The sequence below is a fragment of the Corvus hawaiiensis genome, chromosome 3 (genome assembly GCF_020740725.1).
Source record: "Corvus hawaiiensis isolate bCorHaw1 chromosome 3, bCorHaw1.pri.cur, whole genome shotgun sequence".
Classification (NCBI taxonomy): Eukaryota; Metazoa; Chordata; class Aves; order Passeriformes; family Corvidae; genus Corvus; species Corvus hawaiiensis.
In genome coordinates, this window is record NC_063215.1 from 46523561 (window position 1) to 46538718 (window position 15158).

Genomic DNA, 15158 nt, shown 5'->3' on the forward strand with positions numbered 1-15158 from the left:
ATGCTGAGTCCCCAAGGAGAAGCTGAAGCCAGTCAGTTAACATCAAGAATCTAAATTTTTTCGAGAATTTTCCAAAATCCAATGTTGTCCTGATTAGGTCCTCAGCACAAGCAATTTTTTTTTCATTATTTAAACAATTTCCCTTGAGTGTTTGCAGCCCAGACAACAGCCACATTGTGTTTAATGCAGTAGAACCAGGGAATGAAACCAGCTGGGAACAGATCAACATGGTTTTATTGTCCAAACTGAATAAAAAGGTAGAGTAAATTCTAAAGCTAGCTGCTGACAAATACATTAGATTTAATAATAAAAGGTGCTCGTGTGAATAAATAACCCATTGAGGAATTTTTTCCATTTTTAAAGTGCTTGGGGAGGATTGAGCAAATGTATTTTGTTACAATGGAGAGGTTTTAGTCCTATGTTACAGCACAAGCAAATTGTTTAGGCACACCCATGAGTGAAGGCAAAGGGATTTCAATGACACAGAGATCTAGGCTGTAGAAAAAGTCTTCCTTTGGTCTCTTCCACCTGATTTGAGACCTGCTCCTCCTTTCTCTTCCCTTCTCCCTTGCCTTTATGTTATACCAAAGTGTACATCATGAAAAGAAGATTTATCAGGGTTGTATAGTTTTGCGTCTTAGCACAGCAATGGATCTGCAATGGCAGAGGGAGATGGGAGAGGCTGCGATCGATCTTTCCAGTTTCCAGCTTCTAGCAGTAGCTAGAGGGGTTTTTTATCAAGGTAGTTTATAATGCACTCTGTATCCCTATAAATCAGCATTGATAGAAGTCACAAAAAGCTGTATATAGAATAGACTAGATGAAAATGACTGTGTTATTTGAAAATTTCACGGCATTATATACTGGGATTCTCTGCAGATGAAGTACTTAGTGCATTTCTGTTTTGCTACCACCATGATGAATATCCCTGAATCACATTGCTTAGCACTGGCTTAAAATATTTAACAGTAATTTTTTTATTGTTTGAAAAACAAATCATTTGAGATACAAGAAGTGAGATGTCTATACCAAAATGCAGTAACTGTAAAATAAGCTGTGTTTGCTCATTAATAAATATAATAATCTCAGCCAGAAATTAGGTAGAATAGTATATATAATGCATGAGCCTGTGCATGTGTTTGTATGCAGGTATAAGATCTTTTATAAAGTCTTTGCTTCACCTCTCCCTGCTCAGTGCTGCTGCCCTGCTTAACTTTCTGGTATTTCTTCTGCCATGTAAGTACAACACATCTGCGCCCTGAAGTCTTAGTTCCCCTTCACAAAACCTTTCTTTTCCCGTCTTCTCTGCTGCTTCTCCTGACGTCCCCAGTTGACCTCAATCCCAGCAGCTAGGAACTCACCAATTCCCCTTTGTCAAGCCCTTTTATCCCCTCCTCTTTCCATGATCCTACAGAGCCAGTTTTCCTCCACACCACTGTGCTGCACTGTGCCATGCTGCTGGGGAGCAGGGCTTACCCTGGGACTCCATCCTAGGACTCATCCCCAGCCTCACTGTGTTTTCCTTAAATCCAGCTTCTCTGATGAAGACCATCAAGCCACTGCCACCTTTTTGTTTAAGTCACTTCTGTAACCTTATCTCTTCCATGAAGAAAGCCACCATAAAGTACCTGATTCCCCAAGCCACCATTTGCAGCTTATTTTCAGTCACAGGATGTACTTCTCCTTCCCAGATGCTGCTGGTGGTGGAACTCCTTGCCTTGCACCCTTACCTTGCTCACTGCTGCCCAAGGCCAGCACCGTCCCAGCACAAACAGCACATCACCACCAACAATTTGCTTCTGGTACTTTCTTAACTGTTTTAATCCCCTGCTTTGCACTCATTTTGCCAGCAGATTAATGTTCTTCAGGCAGATGCTGTGTGTTGCTACTATCTGAAAGGCATTTTGATGTACTCTGTATAATTACTGCAAACAAATAAATCCTAAGGAATTGGGGAGCACTGTTGATTAAACAGTGGCCAAGACTTTTCAAGAACAAACAGTGAATGTTTTATTTCCATGGAAATGGAAATGCCACTGTGTGTGGGTTTCCATTTGTTTTGTAGTGAACTGGGAAAGGATAGAGAGAAACAGAAGGTAGATAAAGACAGATAAGGGAGAGATGATGATGAAAGGTTGAAAAAGAGAGCAACATGAGGAAGGTGAAAAACTGAGCTGAAAAACTGAAGAACATCCAAGCAAAAATCAGCAATATTCCGCAAAAAAAATCTGAATCTTGTTTGAAACCTGTCAAATTGAAACAGCCTAAATACCAGACTCCCTTTCCCCACTCTCAGCTGTCTGCTTCCTGCCATGGAGGTGCAAGCCCAGGCCCTGCCATAGGCACCATGTACCAGGCAGTCCCAGAAGCAAGGGCCTTCTCATCCAGATTCACAAGCAAAAGTTCTACTCTCTTCCAAAACCTTTCTTATTTTATCTTTTACTTAATAAGCACTGGATCTTGAGGTTCACCTTTTTTCCCACTCACATCTTTGAAAAACCAGGTTTCATGTTGGCTTATGCTCACAGCACTTGCATAGGTTTCTCATCACAAGTTCTGGCTTGTGGCCTGCTCATCTGACTGCTTGAAATACTGGTATATTGGATCACAGGTATTTGGGTCAATATTTTAAAAGCTTAGGAATGGAAATTCCTGTTTCAACTTTAATTTAAGATATTTAAAATAAAAGCCTGGACTGCTAACTTCAGGTATCTCCTAAAGGAATCATACAGCCCTAGGGAAAAGTCTTAACTAGCTAAAACAAAGTTAAAGCTAAACCTGGAGCTAAAACAGAATAACAATCACATGATTCACCTGACTGGGGCTCTGAGAGTGTCCATGCTTCCTCCACGTGACTCTGCTTGTAAAGTTTGAATTAAATGCTTATACCCAGGGGTATTTTTTTCTGTAGTGGATATGATCTCATCCATCATGCTTTATGCATTTATGCCTATCATTTCATCCACTTTCCTTATGCATACCCTTTGATATGGAGAAATAAAGCATCCTTAAATTCTATTTCATAGCTCAGCTCTCTTTTCTAACATCCATGGCTGCAGCCCAGGCAATATCCAGCACTGTCGGTGTCTGTGCCATGGCACTGAGCACATCTTGGGATGAAGGATGAAAGGGCCTTTGGGCTTTTCCTTATTCACTGCTGAGGGCAGGGGGGCTACCCCCACCAGGGGTAACTTTTTGAAAGGGATGAATTTTCTTGCACCCCCTCAAGTCAGTGAAGGTAAAACAGCCCAGCAGAATGTGGGAAGGAGGAGTTCTCTTGGGCTGGCTGCTGAAGGGATGTCTGCTTACAGCTTCATTGCTTAGCACCCACAAGGACATACAATTTCATAAACTTAAAGGAACAGAAAGGGAGTCTTTCTTCATTTGTGAGTTAGCAAACAGTAATCTCACAACTTAAAGGTCAGAAAGTTCAATTTAGCCAATTCTGACAATTCTATAGAGTCCAGGCAAAATACATCACAGCTGAATTTTCTCTCTTCCATTCATCTCTTATTTTTCTTCCTGCCAGGATTTGCTCCTTAGTGTACATTTTATTAGTTTCTTCTGATCTAGGTTTAAAGGGTCTGAATGCTAAAGCCTCTGCTACTACCCTCATGAAACCCCTCCACAGGAGCACTGACTGACCCTCTCTTTTCTTTCAACTCTGTGCCTTTACTTCCTATCCCTTGGACCATCCCAAACTGTTCCTGTCCCTCCCCAGGTTTCTGGGCTACAGCATGCAGCTCCAGCTGCAGTTGCCTCTCCTTTGGCTCTTCCACAGAGTTACCACCCTGGACACCTCATTTCAGGAAGCCAGTCCTCAGGATGGTGCTCCAGCTGCAAGCAGGACCTCAGCACAGGGGTCCTTGGTGGGATGTCTTGCCCTGTGGCCAGTTGTGTCAGGTGGGGAGGGAGAAGGCACCCAGCCTGCTGATGGATGGATGGAAGGAAGGAAGGAAGGAAGGAAGGAAGGAAGGAAGGAAGGAAGGAAGGAAGGAAGGAAGGAGGGAAGGAAGGAGGGAAGGAAGGAGGGAAGGAAGGAGGGAAGGAAGGAGGGAAGGAAGGAAGCCATCCCAGCCTTTCTCAACTGTACTGCAGGTTCTGCCATCAATCTAAAAGCCCCAAAGACCATATAAACTTTTTATATTATACTTTGTTGTGGCTGGATGGCTCTGCTCCCTCTTTAAGAGTGACCTTAATGTTTTATTTATTGTTTAAAGGATAATGATTGTGGTAGAGGAATATATGAGGCAATAAATGGCCTTTGCAGGTAATTAAATGCTGAGGAGAGCTGAAGCTATTGATAGCCATAAAAGCCATTTATTCCGAGTGTGCTGAGAAGCCAGGAGCACTGTTCCTCTTAGCATGCAACAAGAGAAGATTAAACAAGCCATGGTACTAGAAAGGGGAAAGACAACATTTTTCTTACCCTCTCAGAGCTTGAAACTTCTGAGCTGCTGTTTATTTGGTGCTTGCGACAGAAAATATCGATTGTAATAATATGTGGTTTTCTATCATATTATTCTTTTTTTCCTAGCTGTTTTAGAAGGGCTTTGCACATGTTGGCAAGAATTATTGCCCTCATTCAACAAATACTCAAATAAAGGCACAGCAGGGAAGAGTGGCTTGCCCACATAGTCAATGGGAATGTCTCTTATAAAAATCCAGTTCCCAGGCCAGTGTCTTGCCTACTTAGTCACGCTCCCATTGTGCATTGCTATTGTGCTTGCCATATCAGCTTTTCAAGGGCTTGTGGACAGGAGAAGCCCACCTTCCTATAGACAGAGGCACTAGCATCCTGCTGTGTTTCTGCTCCATATAGATCCCTACTTCCAGCCAGTGCCACAAGAAGAGGCGTTGTTCTCCCATGAACAGTGGTAGGGAACTCCATATGCTACCTACATATCCAAATTTGACTTGGCCATGGGGAGAACAGCAAGGCTGAGGTACCTTATTCACAGACCTTCCCATCTTCCTCTGTGATAAGAATGATCCAGGGTGGCCACAGAAGTTCCTGCATAAAGAAAGTTTTTTTGCAGCCATGCTCTGTGTGGAGACATCAACTGTCTAACAGCCCAAAATAGCCAAAAGCCAAGGTTTGAGACAGAAGGAGCAAGGAAAGGATTGACTGAAAGGGAAAATAGATGTTTATCAAAGTTCATGTTTCCCACATAAGAGAAACCTCTTCCATTTCTGTGCCCACCAATAGGCTAGCCAGAAGTTTTTTAGCAAATATGACTTCCTCTGAAAAATAATCTAGTACTCATAGGTGCATGTCAACAGTATGTACATGTCCTAGAAAAGTCCCTTTTGCATGCTCCCATCTAAGCCTCCATTAGCTGAGCACAAGGCAAATGGTGAAATCTGAACACAGAGTGGAGGTGCTTCACAGGATCTCTGTTGGCTTCCCACCATGTAGCCCCTGCCACACCTCTCCGAGTTTTCTGCACAGGTCACCTAGGTCTTGCCATCATTTTAGCTCAAACTGCTCTACCGCTCCCATGGAAAATTCTGGGGTGCAGGTTCAGAGATGCTTTGAACCCAGGTGCTGTGGGGACAGGTAACATCTCAGGATTTGCTGTAATGTAGACCTGAAGCTGGGCATTTCCCAGATGAAAGCCGGGGAGTCACCCCACAACTGCTCCCCACAAATCACTCTCATGAGCCAGAAAGTCCCTTCACAGCTGAGAAAGAGCCATGGGGAATGTCCCATGTGAGACATGAGACATGTGAGGGCCATTGGCAAGGCGGGCAGAGCGTGGGGCTCAGGTGCAAGGAGGGTAATGCACTGCCAACAAGGCTCATTGCAGAGGCCAGCTCTAGGCGCAGCCTGATGAGTGTGCACTTCCTAGGCATGTAAAACATAGTTGTAAGTGATACATGCATATGTCAACAAATCCCACCCGGCCTGTACACAGCCATTAGCATCTGGCAGCTTGCTGTGAGCACAGGTGAATTGTGGCTTAGGGGCATGTGCTTTGGGGCAAGGTTAAAAGGTGACTCCTGCATGGTGTAAGTGGATTAATATGGCTGGACACGATGCCGGCTTCTCCTCTCACTTCTAACGGTGTAAATCATGAGTAACTGCACCAAAGTCAATACATGGATTAGATTCATTGGTGCAAAGGGGATGAAAAGCACATGATTTTAAAAGAAAGGACATCTCGATTACAAGATGGAGAACAGAAACAATGAAAAATGTGGCTGCTTTGCATGGCTTCCTGTGGTGCTTTATTATGGCCCTGCTCCTTCCAGGCGAGCTTTATCCCAACAGGTGCCCTCCCAGACCTCTGCAGCAGAGCTCCTATGGTCCTCCTTATCACTGCACTATGGGAAACCCAGTCTCTGCTCTGTGTAGCAGAGGAACCCCCATGCTGGCCTTGCTGCAGAGAAATGCTGGCCCCTGGTGAGATGAAAGGAGATTTAGGCAATGCAGCATTAAACATAGACTCAGGGCCTCAGTCCAACCTGGCCTTGAATACTTCCAGGGATGGAGCATCCACAACCTCTGGGAAACCTGTTTCAGTCCCTCACCACTCTCACAGTAAAGAATTTCTTCTTCATATCTAATCTAAACCTACCTGACTAGCCGTGGCTGCCAAGCCCATGCTGCTTCTGGGGCTATTAATTGGACACACACCCACACACGCACACACCCCCCCACAGTGGGAGACCCACGAAAGAGAAGCCTTGCCTACACCCACACCTCCTGTCTAGTCTGAAGGAAAAATAAAGTTTTGCCCATCCTCAGTGTCTGGAGAGAGCCAGTGAGGATGGTGTCAGGGACATCTGCACTGGAATTTTGTGGGGAGGGAGACACTCGAAGTGTAACAGCAACTGTAAAAATTCCAGTTGTGGAATTGCCTTCTCTCACATACAGCCCTGCCGTGCAAAAGTAAATGCAAATGTACATGCAAATTAAAATGCAAATGCAAACGCAAATGCCAGGCCTCCTGGGCTGCACTCGCTCAGTGCTACAGAAAGCCCTTGACCTCTCAGAAACATTCAGCTTGCTGCAAATGTCCTAGTAGAGAGGGAAGAAAAATACTGCTTTCCAGTCTGGGCTCCTTCCTTTCCTCCCCTATGTGTAAGAGTGGCAGCTGGATTTCTTTGTATAAAAAGATGATTTCTGCACTGTGTGCACAGCCCTCTCCCAGCTTTGGTGTGCAAAGCGCACACTTAGGGTATTCTTGGTGAACAAGTGATTCAAAAATCGTAATTGTGGACACTAAAACACCTTTCTCTCATCTGCCAGCATGTGTCTGCCGTTAAACTGAATGCATGAGAGACAGAGTGCTCCCCAAACACCCACAGTGCTGTTAATAAAAGAAAAGGAAAAATAATTTAAGTCAGGAGGAAGCCTGCAGGTGAAATGAAGGCTCATGCCCATAATTTACATCTTTCTTTTTTTCTAAACTAGCTTTTGCAATGCCATAGTAAGGCCCCAGGGCAGCTTTCCAGCTGCTGATTGCAGATGGGGCTGCAGGCATGTCCCTGCTCCGTGGGGACTGTGTGGGGCCAGCACCCTGTCCCACAATGTGAGCAAGAATGAAACTCAGGGGTGCCATCCATCTGGGAGCCCAGTGCTGGTCAGGGCAGGTGCCCTCAGGACCACCACCATCCTTGGATGCATCTGCCCCATGCCAGAGCCCCTCCAGGCTTTGCCCCCCGATGGTCAAGCACTAAGACAGGGACCTTGCAGGCACTAGAGGGTTTTAATCTAAATGAAACATTCCTTCAAGTAGCAAAGTAAACCACTTAGCAGTCACAACTCATTTAGGTTTATACTCACAGATGGAGGTGGCAGATTGGGATCCGGGCTGACTGTGCTACAGCAAATAACATGTACCTTAGGTTTATGCTAACATAACATGCTGGCCCAAAATTTCTCTGCTGGGGCACCTCAGCACAATGGTTCTTACCTGAACACCTCCTCTATAGCCACTGGAATAATACCACAAGTAAGCTCACTGCCTCCCTCTGCAAAGGTCCCACAGAGGCCTGCAGTTCCCTATCATACACAGCACAGCACCAAAAAAAAGACAGCCATTTCTTCAGCTCTATTCAATCTTGAGCCCAAGGTGACCAAGGAGCCTACCTGCCTCCATCCGTCTGTTCTCATACGCCTCCGGGCTCTCCGTCACGGCGCTGTACTGCTGGAAAGGCTGGTTGCTGAAGAGATTGTCACACAGGAGGCTGCGACAGAGCTTCTTCAGGAAGCGCAGGACATACCCAATGCTGTTCACTACCAGCAGGCTCTGGAGATGCTGCTTCCCCTCAAAAGAAGCTGAAACTGGAAAGCAAAACAGGAGCAATTCGATACCTGTGGGTGGCATGGCAGGAGGAAGAATGAGAGCAGGGGAGATAATTTTACTCAAGTATTTGTATGTCTTAAAATATTTTGCAGAATTACCCTACCTGAGGCACACAACAAACTGGAGGAGCTTAAGGAGCTGAGTTTGTGTGACCCAGATCACCTTCCCCCTGGAGAGCTGAAAGATGCTGACTGGCATGGCCAGCAGTGCAACCTTTTCTAATACATGCATCCAACTGAAAACTGTATTGTGTCATTAGAAGGAGGCATTTATGATACCCTGGTCTCAGGAAGGGGAAAGAAAGCGATCTGCAGTGATCACCAATAGTGATGGGCTATTAGGCTGACTTCAGCAGTACCCAAGGTTTTAAAAGATAATGGGGAGGTAAGAATTAAAGGCATGATTGTGAACGAATGAAAGGTACCAGGATTGTGCTGAAGAGAGAGGTAACAGCTTCATTGTTGATCTTTATTTACTGAGTTAATGGCATTTATAGGCAAGGGAATGTTGGCAGTTGTGGTCTATCCAGAATTCAGTAAAGTATGAGAAATCTTTCATTCAATTGGAAATGGTTGCATATGAAAGGTGGGTCAAGAAATGGCAACAGGGTCTGCTGGCAGGAGACCCCAAGTCCCAGAGAGAAACCAGCAGCAGTCTCTGCTGGCACAAAAAGACTTTGTGGATGCTGTAAGCTGGCAGACATCATCAATGGAGAAGAGGACTGGGAGATTGCACAGGAAGGATCAACTGATTTTGACTTCTCTGATAGTAAATATGAGTGAAAAGAAATCTGGAAAGTAAACAGAAATCTGTAACTCTTTGAGGAGGCTCAAAACAACCTGATGGGAGAAGAAATGATAATACAAGCTTACCAGATGCCCATAAAACAGCAAGGTGACACAGTCATGAAAAACTCAGACATATTTCCAGAAAGTGTGGAACAAAACACTTCCAGGAGAGAAAATTGAGTGTTAAAACCACTATACAAAGTTCTGGAGAAACTGAGATGGATTGACGGGCATCATTCTGGTCATCCAGGCTGAAGAAGGGTGAATTCACACTTGCAGAAGTGCACAGACAGACCACATGGATGTTTGGGGAACAGAAATTTTCCCTGTGGCACTGCAGCCATCACCATCCTGCAATGTGGGACTGTGCATTCCTTTCACTGATCTTTCTCACCTGAAAGAAGCTAGCAGGATGAGGGCAGCTCTCCCAGAAATACATCTAAGGGTGAGAACAGAGCAATTAAAATTCCTGGGTAAACCTGTCAGAGGACATATTTAGCCAGGAATCAAAAAGGGCATAAGGTTCCAGTCATGGGAGAGATGGAGGGGTCAGAATGGACCCACCAGGAGCAGTTGTAGCAGGACACATTCAGGTTTGCAGGGAGGACTACATGATATGGCTGCCTGGACTCTTCCACCTGGAAGGATTTTTCCCAATCCTAGAGTCTCCCATCACTACTAACAAGTAAAAATTGCAACATTAGACTTACAATTTTGGGGATAACTTCTGAGATTTCCTGTTGGCCTGAGCTGCTGTGAGGGATCATGCTCCACAGCTGGTTGAGCATCTGTGAGCCAAGCCATGGGAAGATTGGAAAGCCCCTGACAAAACTCACCTGTGCTGCTGGGAGTGAGGTGCAATTGCAGAGCCATGCCATGACTAGGAGGTCATTTACCTCTCTTTAATGACTAGAAGAAGCATGAAATTGGGAGAAATGTTGACCAGGTGCTTTTAGTTCAGGTGAAGCTGAAGCTGAGCCAGCTCAGAGGAACTGAGACCAAGGAACTTGGCAGGCTTGGTGCATAATATGACTCTCCTGATTATAATGAAAATCATATATGCAGCACAGAACTAGGCAAAAAGGAAGCTTTGGACTGAATTGCTTCAGTCTTGTGTTTCTGTGAACAAGTCTGGATCATTGTCAGAGTATTTCTGATGTCCCTTAGGGAAGGAACACCTGTGATTACAGACAACTCGAGGAGAGGGAAGAAGCACGATTTATATGCTGCACAGAGGGCCAGAGCTTGGGCTCCCACACAAGAAGGTCCCAGTGGCACAGCTGAGCATCTGCAGTCCCTGTGAAACTGATTGGACTTGCAATCCTTGGCTTTGTGTTCGTGCCTGACTCATCTGCAGCAGCTCATTGGAGAGTGCTGTTCCCATATTCCCATCATTGTTTCATTCCCACTGCATCCCCATATGCCAAAACAATGTTGTGACACAAAACTCTTGCTGTGATAGAAGAAAAGTTCACGTTCACGCTGAGAACCAGGCCAGGGAATTCATCATGGGACATGGGAGGCTCATCAGGACACAGCAAGAAGTGCCACTGTGGGAAGATGAGGAGCTCCTGAGAAGTTCCCCTTGGTCTTTGATTCTCTCCGATATATTTGTGTAGACTGTGTGCAGCTCTGCTGCATGGGGAATTGCCTTGGGACTTTTGCAATTCCTGCAGCATAGAGCAGGTTTGGCTCATGAACTGCAGGCAGGGGAACACACCAACATCTAAACTCCATAAAAATTGCCCTTTAGAGAAACACAAAATCATAGAGTCATAGAAAGATTTTGTCTGGAAGGGACCTTTACAGGTCTCTTAGTCCAACCCTCCTGCAATGACCAGGGACATCTTCAGCTAGCTCAGATTGCTCCAAGGCCTATCCAACCTGACCTTGAATATATCTGAGGATGGGGCATCCACCACCTCTCTGGGCCACCTGTTCCAGAGTTTTGCCACCTGTCGGGGTCTCCTCCCCCTGCCATGTAGCCCTGGGAGAGGGGCTCTGGGGGGAGGCACGGGGTTTCCCTGCCCCTGCTCAGCCTCGTTCCCCACTGGTTGGTTTGTGTTCCCCTGCACGGGCAAGGACCCTCGGGTCCTGTGACTGTAACAGTTCCTCGGCAGAGCTCCGGCCATGCAGCTGGAGAAATAAACATCTCTGAAACATCTATCAAGAATCCGTCCATATATATTTCTTTCCATGGGCCTCCTTGTTTGGTACATCGTGTTACAGTATCCCCACTGCAACAGCCACCCTCATCACATGAGGCATGCATGTGTACTTGTGGTGGCAATGTGTGTCATGAAGTGGGCTGCCATTGCTGCTCATCCTTGAATGGCTGCATGGAAACAGCTCTCAGCCCTGGCCTCAGCACTGTTCCAAAGAGTGGTAAGAGGCAGACTATGGAGTGCCTGTTCCTCCCCTGAATCACCACTGCAATACCCCTTACCAACATTCTTTCATCTGACACCAAGGTGATTCCTCAGCAGCTCATTTTACAAAGGCATAAGTGACATTCAAAGCTGGTTGCCATCCCACTGATGGGAAAAAGACTTCCAGGGCAGTCAGGATTGGGGAACACGTTAAGACCAAGCACTTCCCAACTGGCCACAAGCCCCCTACAAAGATGCTTTACCTGACACCATCTCGCCTCCGTAGCCCTGCCTGATGAGGGAGAAGACCACCTTTTGCTGGAGCGCACAGTCGATGCAGGCTTGCACTGCTTGCTGTAGGGCTGCCGATGGCCGCTCTGGGCCAAAGTGCTCTGGCAGCTGCTGCACCTTTTTTCTGTCAAGGTACGGCCCCAGGTTCACTTGTTTGTTGACATAAATGCAGACTGAAGACATAAAATCCCAACAAGGTTATTACAAAACAGTCCTGAGAGCACCCTAGCAAATTCTAGCATTCTACATTTCTGTTCATTTCCCAGTTCTTCCTTCACTAGTAAATTGTTGCCATTTGTGGTGGCAGAGCCAGACTTCCTTGTGCTGATGACCCATTGCCAAAGCAAAGCAAGCTGAGTTTAGGTCTAGCTCAGTGTCACAGGCTAGTATAAGCTACATGCATCTAAAAAAGCTCCTGTGTATGCCTGGGGTCTGCTCTCTTTTCCATGAAACTTGTGACCAGAAAAATGCCCTGGGAGTGCAGAACAGTGACTACCAGTGGTGACCTCACAGCAAGAAGGGAATGCCAGCCTGAGGTGTGTTTTCAGGTTGTTTCTTTTTTTCCCTCTCTGTGTTTTTAGACCAGTTCATTGGGACCTACTCTGAGAAGCACTGCTCTAAGATGAGTTTTGTAAAGACTTTGGATCCTTGCTTCTTCTGACTTTAATTCAGCTGGGAGGAGGAGTAATTTCTGGAGGCTATGCTGCACTGAGCTGCACAGCACCACTACAGAGACTGGTCTTTGGGAACTTCCTAACCCTCCATGTCCAACCTAACACTCTACGAACTGCATCAAGTTGAGAGAAATTGTACATGGTGTGCAGTGATACATTTTGGGACCACAACAATGTGACTGTGCTGCACAGGGGTCTGCGAGGGGGTCTGCCCCAGCCTCTCCACAGCCAAGCCCTGCCTCCTCTCGTAAGCTGCAAAAGCAGTTTTTCTACATGCCATCAGGCCTGCCAGCAATAGCCAAAAAAAACCCCGAGTGTTCTCCTCACTACCATGAACTTATTTTAAGCTTAGCTGAGGCCAACTGCATCTCAGGGGAAGCAGGGATGGTGCTGCTGTTAACTAAGGGCGACTGAGACACAGCCTAAAGTCAGGCTAAAGTGAGACATATTATAATAGCTGGCTGAGTGTGCTCGAGCTGTCATCTCTCAAACAATATAACATTATCTTCTGACAGAAATCAGATATGTGACAAAAAAAACCCATCAAGCAGAGTGGAGGACATGATGACAGCTGCGTAAAGTTGGAAATAATTTACAGTTTGCATCACCATAATGAAAATCTAGTGCAACTGTCACAGTGCACTCTGCTCCCCCATCTCACAGGGACCAGCAGAAGGGGCTCAAGCAGTACATCCTGGGTAAACAGGAGGATAACAGCAATCATACTTATCATGATACCACTTTACACCTTCCAAGTGCCAAACAAAAAAAGGGGTAGTGCACTGAAAATACAGCAGCAGCAGCATGCAGGAATTGCGGGGGGATGTCAGAGTGCAGCTTTCCCAGAGTGCCACTCCTTGACAAATCTGCAGAATGTGGCTTCTGCGTGACAATTTTTTTTTTTTTGTGGGGGCTCAGCTGTGGGAGGGACTCCACAGCTTGCAGGCAATGTGTTGAATCCCCCACTGGAAACCCAGGGTCCCTACAGTCCTTTCGAAGCAGAGAGGGAGGTAAAAACTGGCTTGAGCTTCCCTTCACCCCCTGCCAACCCTGCTCTGGTGGGAACTTGCACGCAGTGTTGGGAATATGCTGGGAGGAAAGGTGCCAGTGGCATGAGGATGGGCAGACAGAGGTGTGGGGCACTGCATCCACTGAGCCTGAAATGACCCATGGAGCCTCTGCCTTTGCAGCCACCCCGGTGATCTGGCAGGGCTGGCGGACTGTGCCTCCCTGTCCCGTTCCAAAAGCAGCCCTGGGCAACCTCTCAGGGCACTTCCATCTACTCAGCTGGTGTTTGCCAAGTGCTTTGCAGACTTTGTGTGTGAAGGGATAAACGAGAATAAAACATATTATTGTCATTGTTGCTAGGTTTAGTATTATTCTGCCACCAGAGCAGATGGAAAACTTCTCCTCTGTGCATCCCAGCTAGGAAATAATGGGATTTATGTGTTGTGTTTAGATTCTAATGTTATCTAATCCATTTCTCTGCTGAAATCTCAGGGTGAATCAGCTGTCTTGTTGATTTTCTTCTCATTTACGTCAGTTTAAAAGCCTTGACCTATGTTACTTCTGGTAATATAAACAAAAAGAAAGGGTAAGGCTGTGTTTTCCGACTACATTTGGAAATGACCACACCTGGCTTTGGGATTTTTGTGCTGGTAGCTGTGCCTACAGTCAGACCATGGCTCCTCCGTTCTTCTCCCCACAGCTGTAACAGATGTTTCATGTTCACACAGGGATTTAGTTTGGTCATTGCAACATATCAGATGGGGTGAAAATGTTAGGTATAAAATGGAGTGTTCATGGGTTTTTGGTGTTCACATTTCAAGAGGAATGGAACTGACATCTCCACTAAACTCAACACATGGCAGTCAAAATATAGTCTTGCAGGACATCTCTGCTCCTTATCACTGGTCACCAGACTAATCTGCAAACACCCCATTTTCATGAGCTCCCACTGCTCTGGAAAGCACAGCATCTGGCTGTGACATCTGGCTGTCAGCCCGTGGCTCCTGCTCACCCCTTGGTCAAGGAGCACTTGAGGCTGCGTACCTGTGAGAGCCTGTGGGGTGTCCGAGTTGGGTACCGTAGCTGCATCCTGGGGGATTGAACTAATATCCGGCTCCGGCGTGCTTCTTGGCGGAGATATTGCTAAAGGAGTCATCAGGACACGAGATTTCAGCTGCAAAAAATAATGAAAGTAATCACAAGATATTCCAGTTTTATTCTATGTATGTCACACCCCATGAACTCCCACTCATTAGCAATCTGCTATTGCATCACTTTCTCCAGGCCACAAGATCCATCCTGCTCCCAGGAGGATACTGAAGCCTGAAGCCTGACTGATTTGCAGCAGACAGCAATGCCTTAAGCTACAGGATGCAAATATTATGCCACCCACCGGGTAGTTATTTACACCTGAGCAAATTGAGTCTAACACTCCAACAAATCAGCGCAATGGCATTTTACGACCCATTTCGTGTGGGTGTAAACAATGCTCCACAACTCAGAAACGTAAGGTCTTTAACTGCATCATAATTTAGGGCCAAATTCTGCTCTTGGTTGCAGGGGTGTAAATCTTGTGTTAATCCAGTGGCACCAAGAGGCTACTCTGGCCTGACACCCATGTAAATAAGCTCACATTTTGGTCCATCGTGTGTTATTACCAGCTAGTAAATACAAACTGCTGCACTGTTGCACCCAGTGATCTTTGTGGCCTGC

The 15158-nt window shown here is 46.1% G+C and overlaps 1 protein-coding gene across 1 annotated transcript in view; it reads right to left on the reverse strand.

The window, feature by feature from the left end:
- Nucleotides 1–15158, reverse strand: part of SCML4 (Scm polycomb group protein like 4) — a 44534-nt gene that overhangs the window by 20838 nt on the left and 8538 nt on the right. Inside the window, exons 2-4 of the mRNA XM_048298445.1 lie at nucleotides 14490–14619; nucleotides 11736–11936; nucleotides 8099–8293 (exon numbers count right to left, since the gene is read on the reverse strand). Of these exons, the coding sequence (XP_048154402.1) occupies nucleotides 8099–8293; nucleotides 11736–11936; nucleotides 14490–14619 (526 nt within the window). The remainder of the gene's footprint in view (nucleotides 1–8098; nucleotides 8294–11735; nucleotides 11937–14489; nucleotides 14620–15158) is intronic.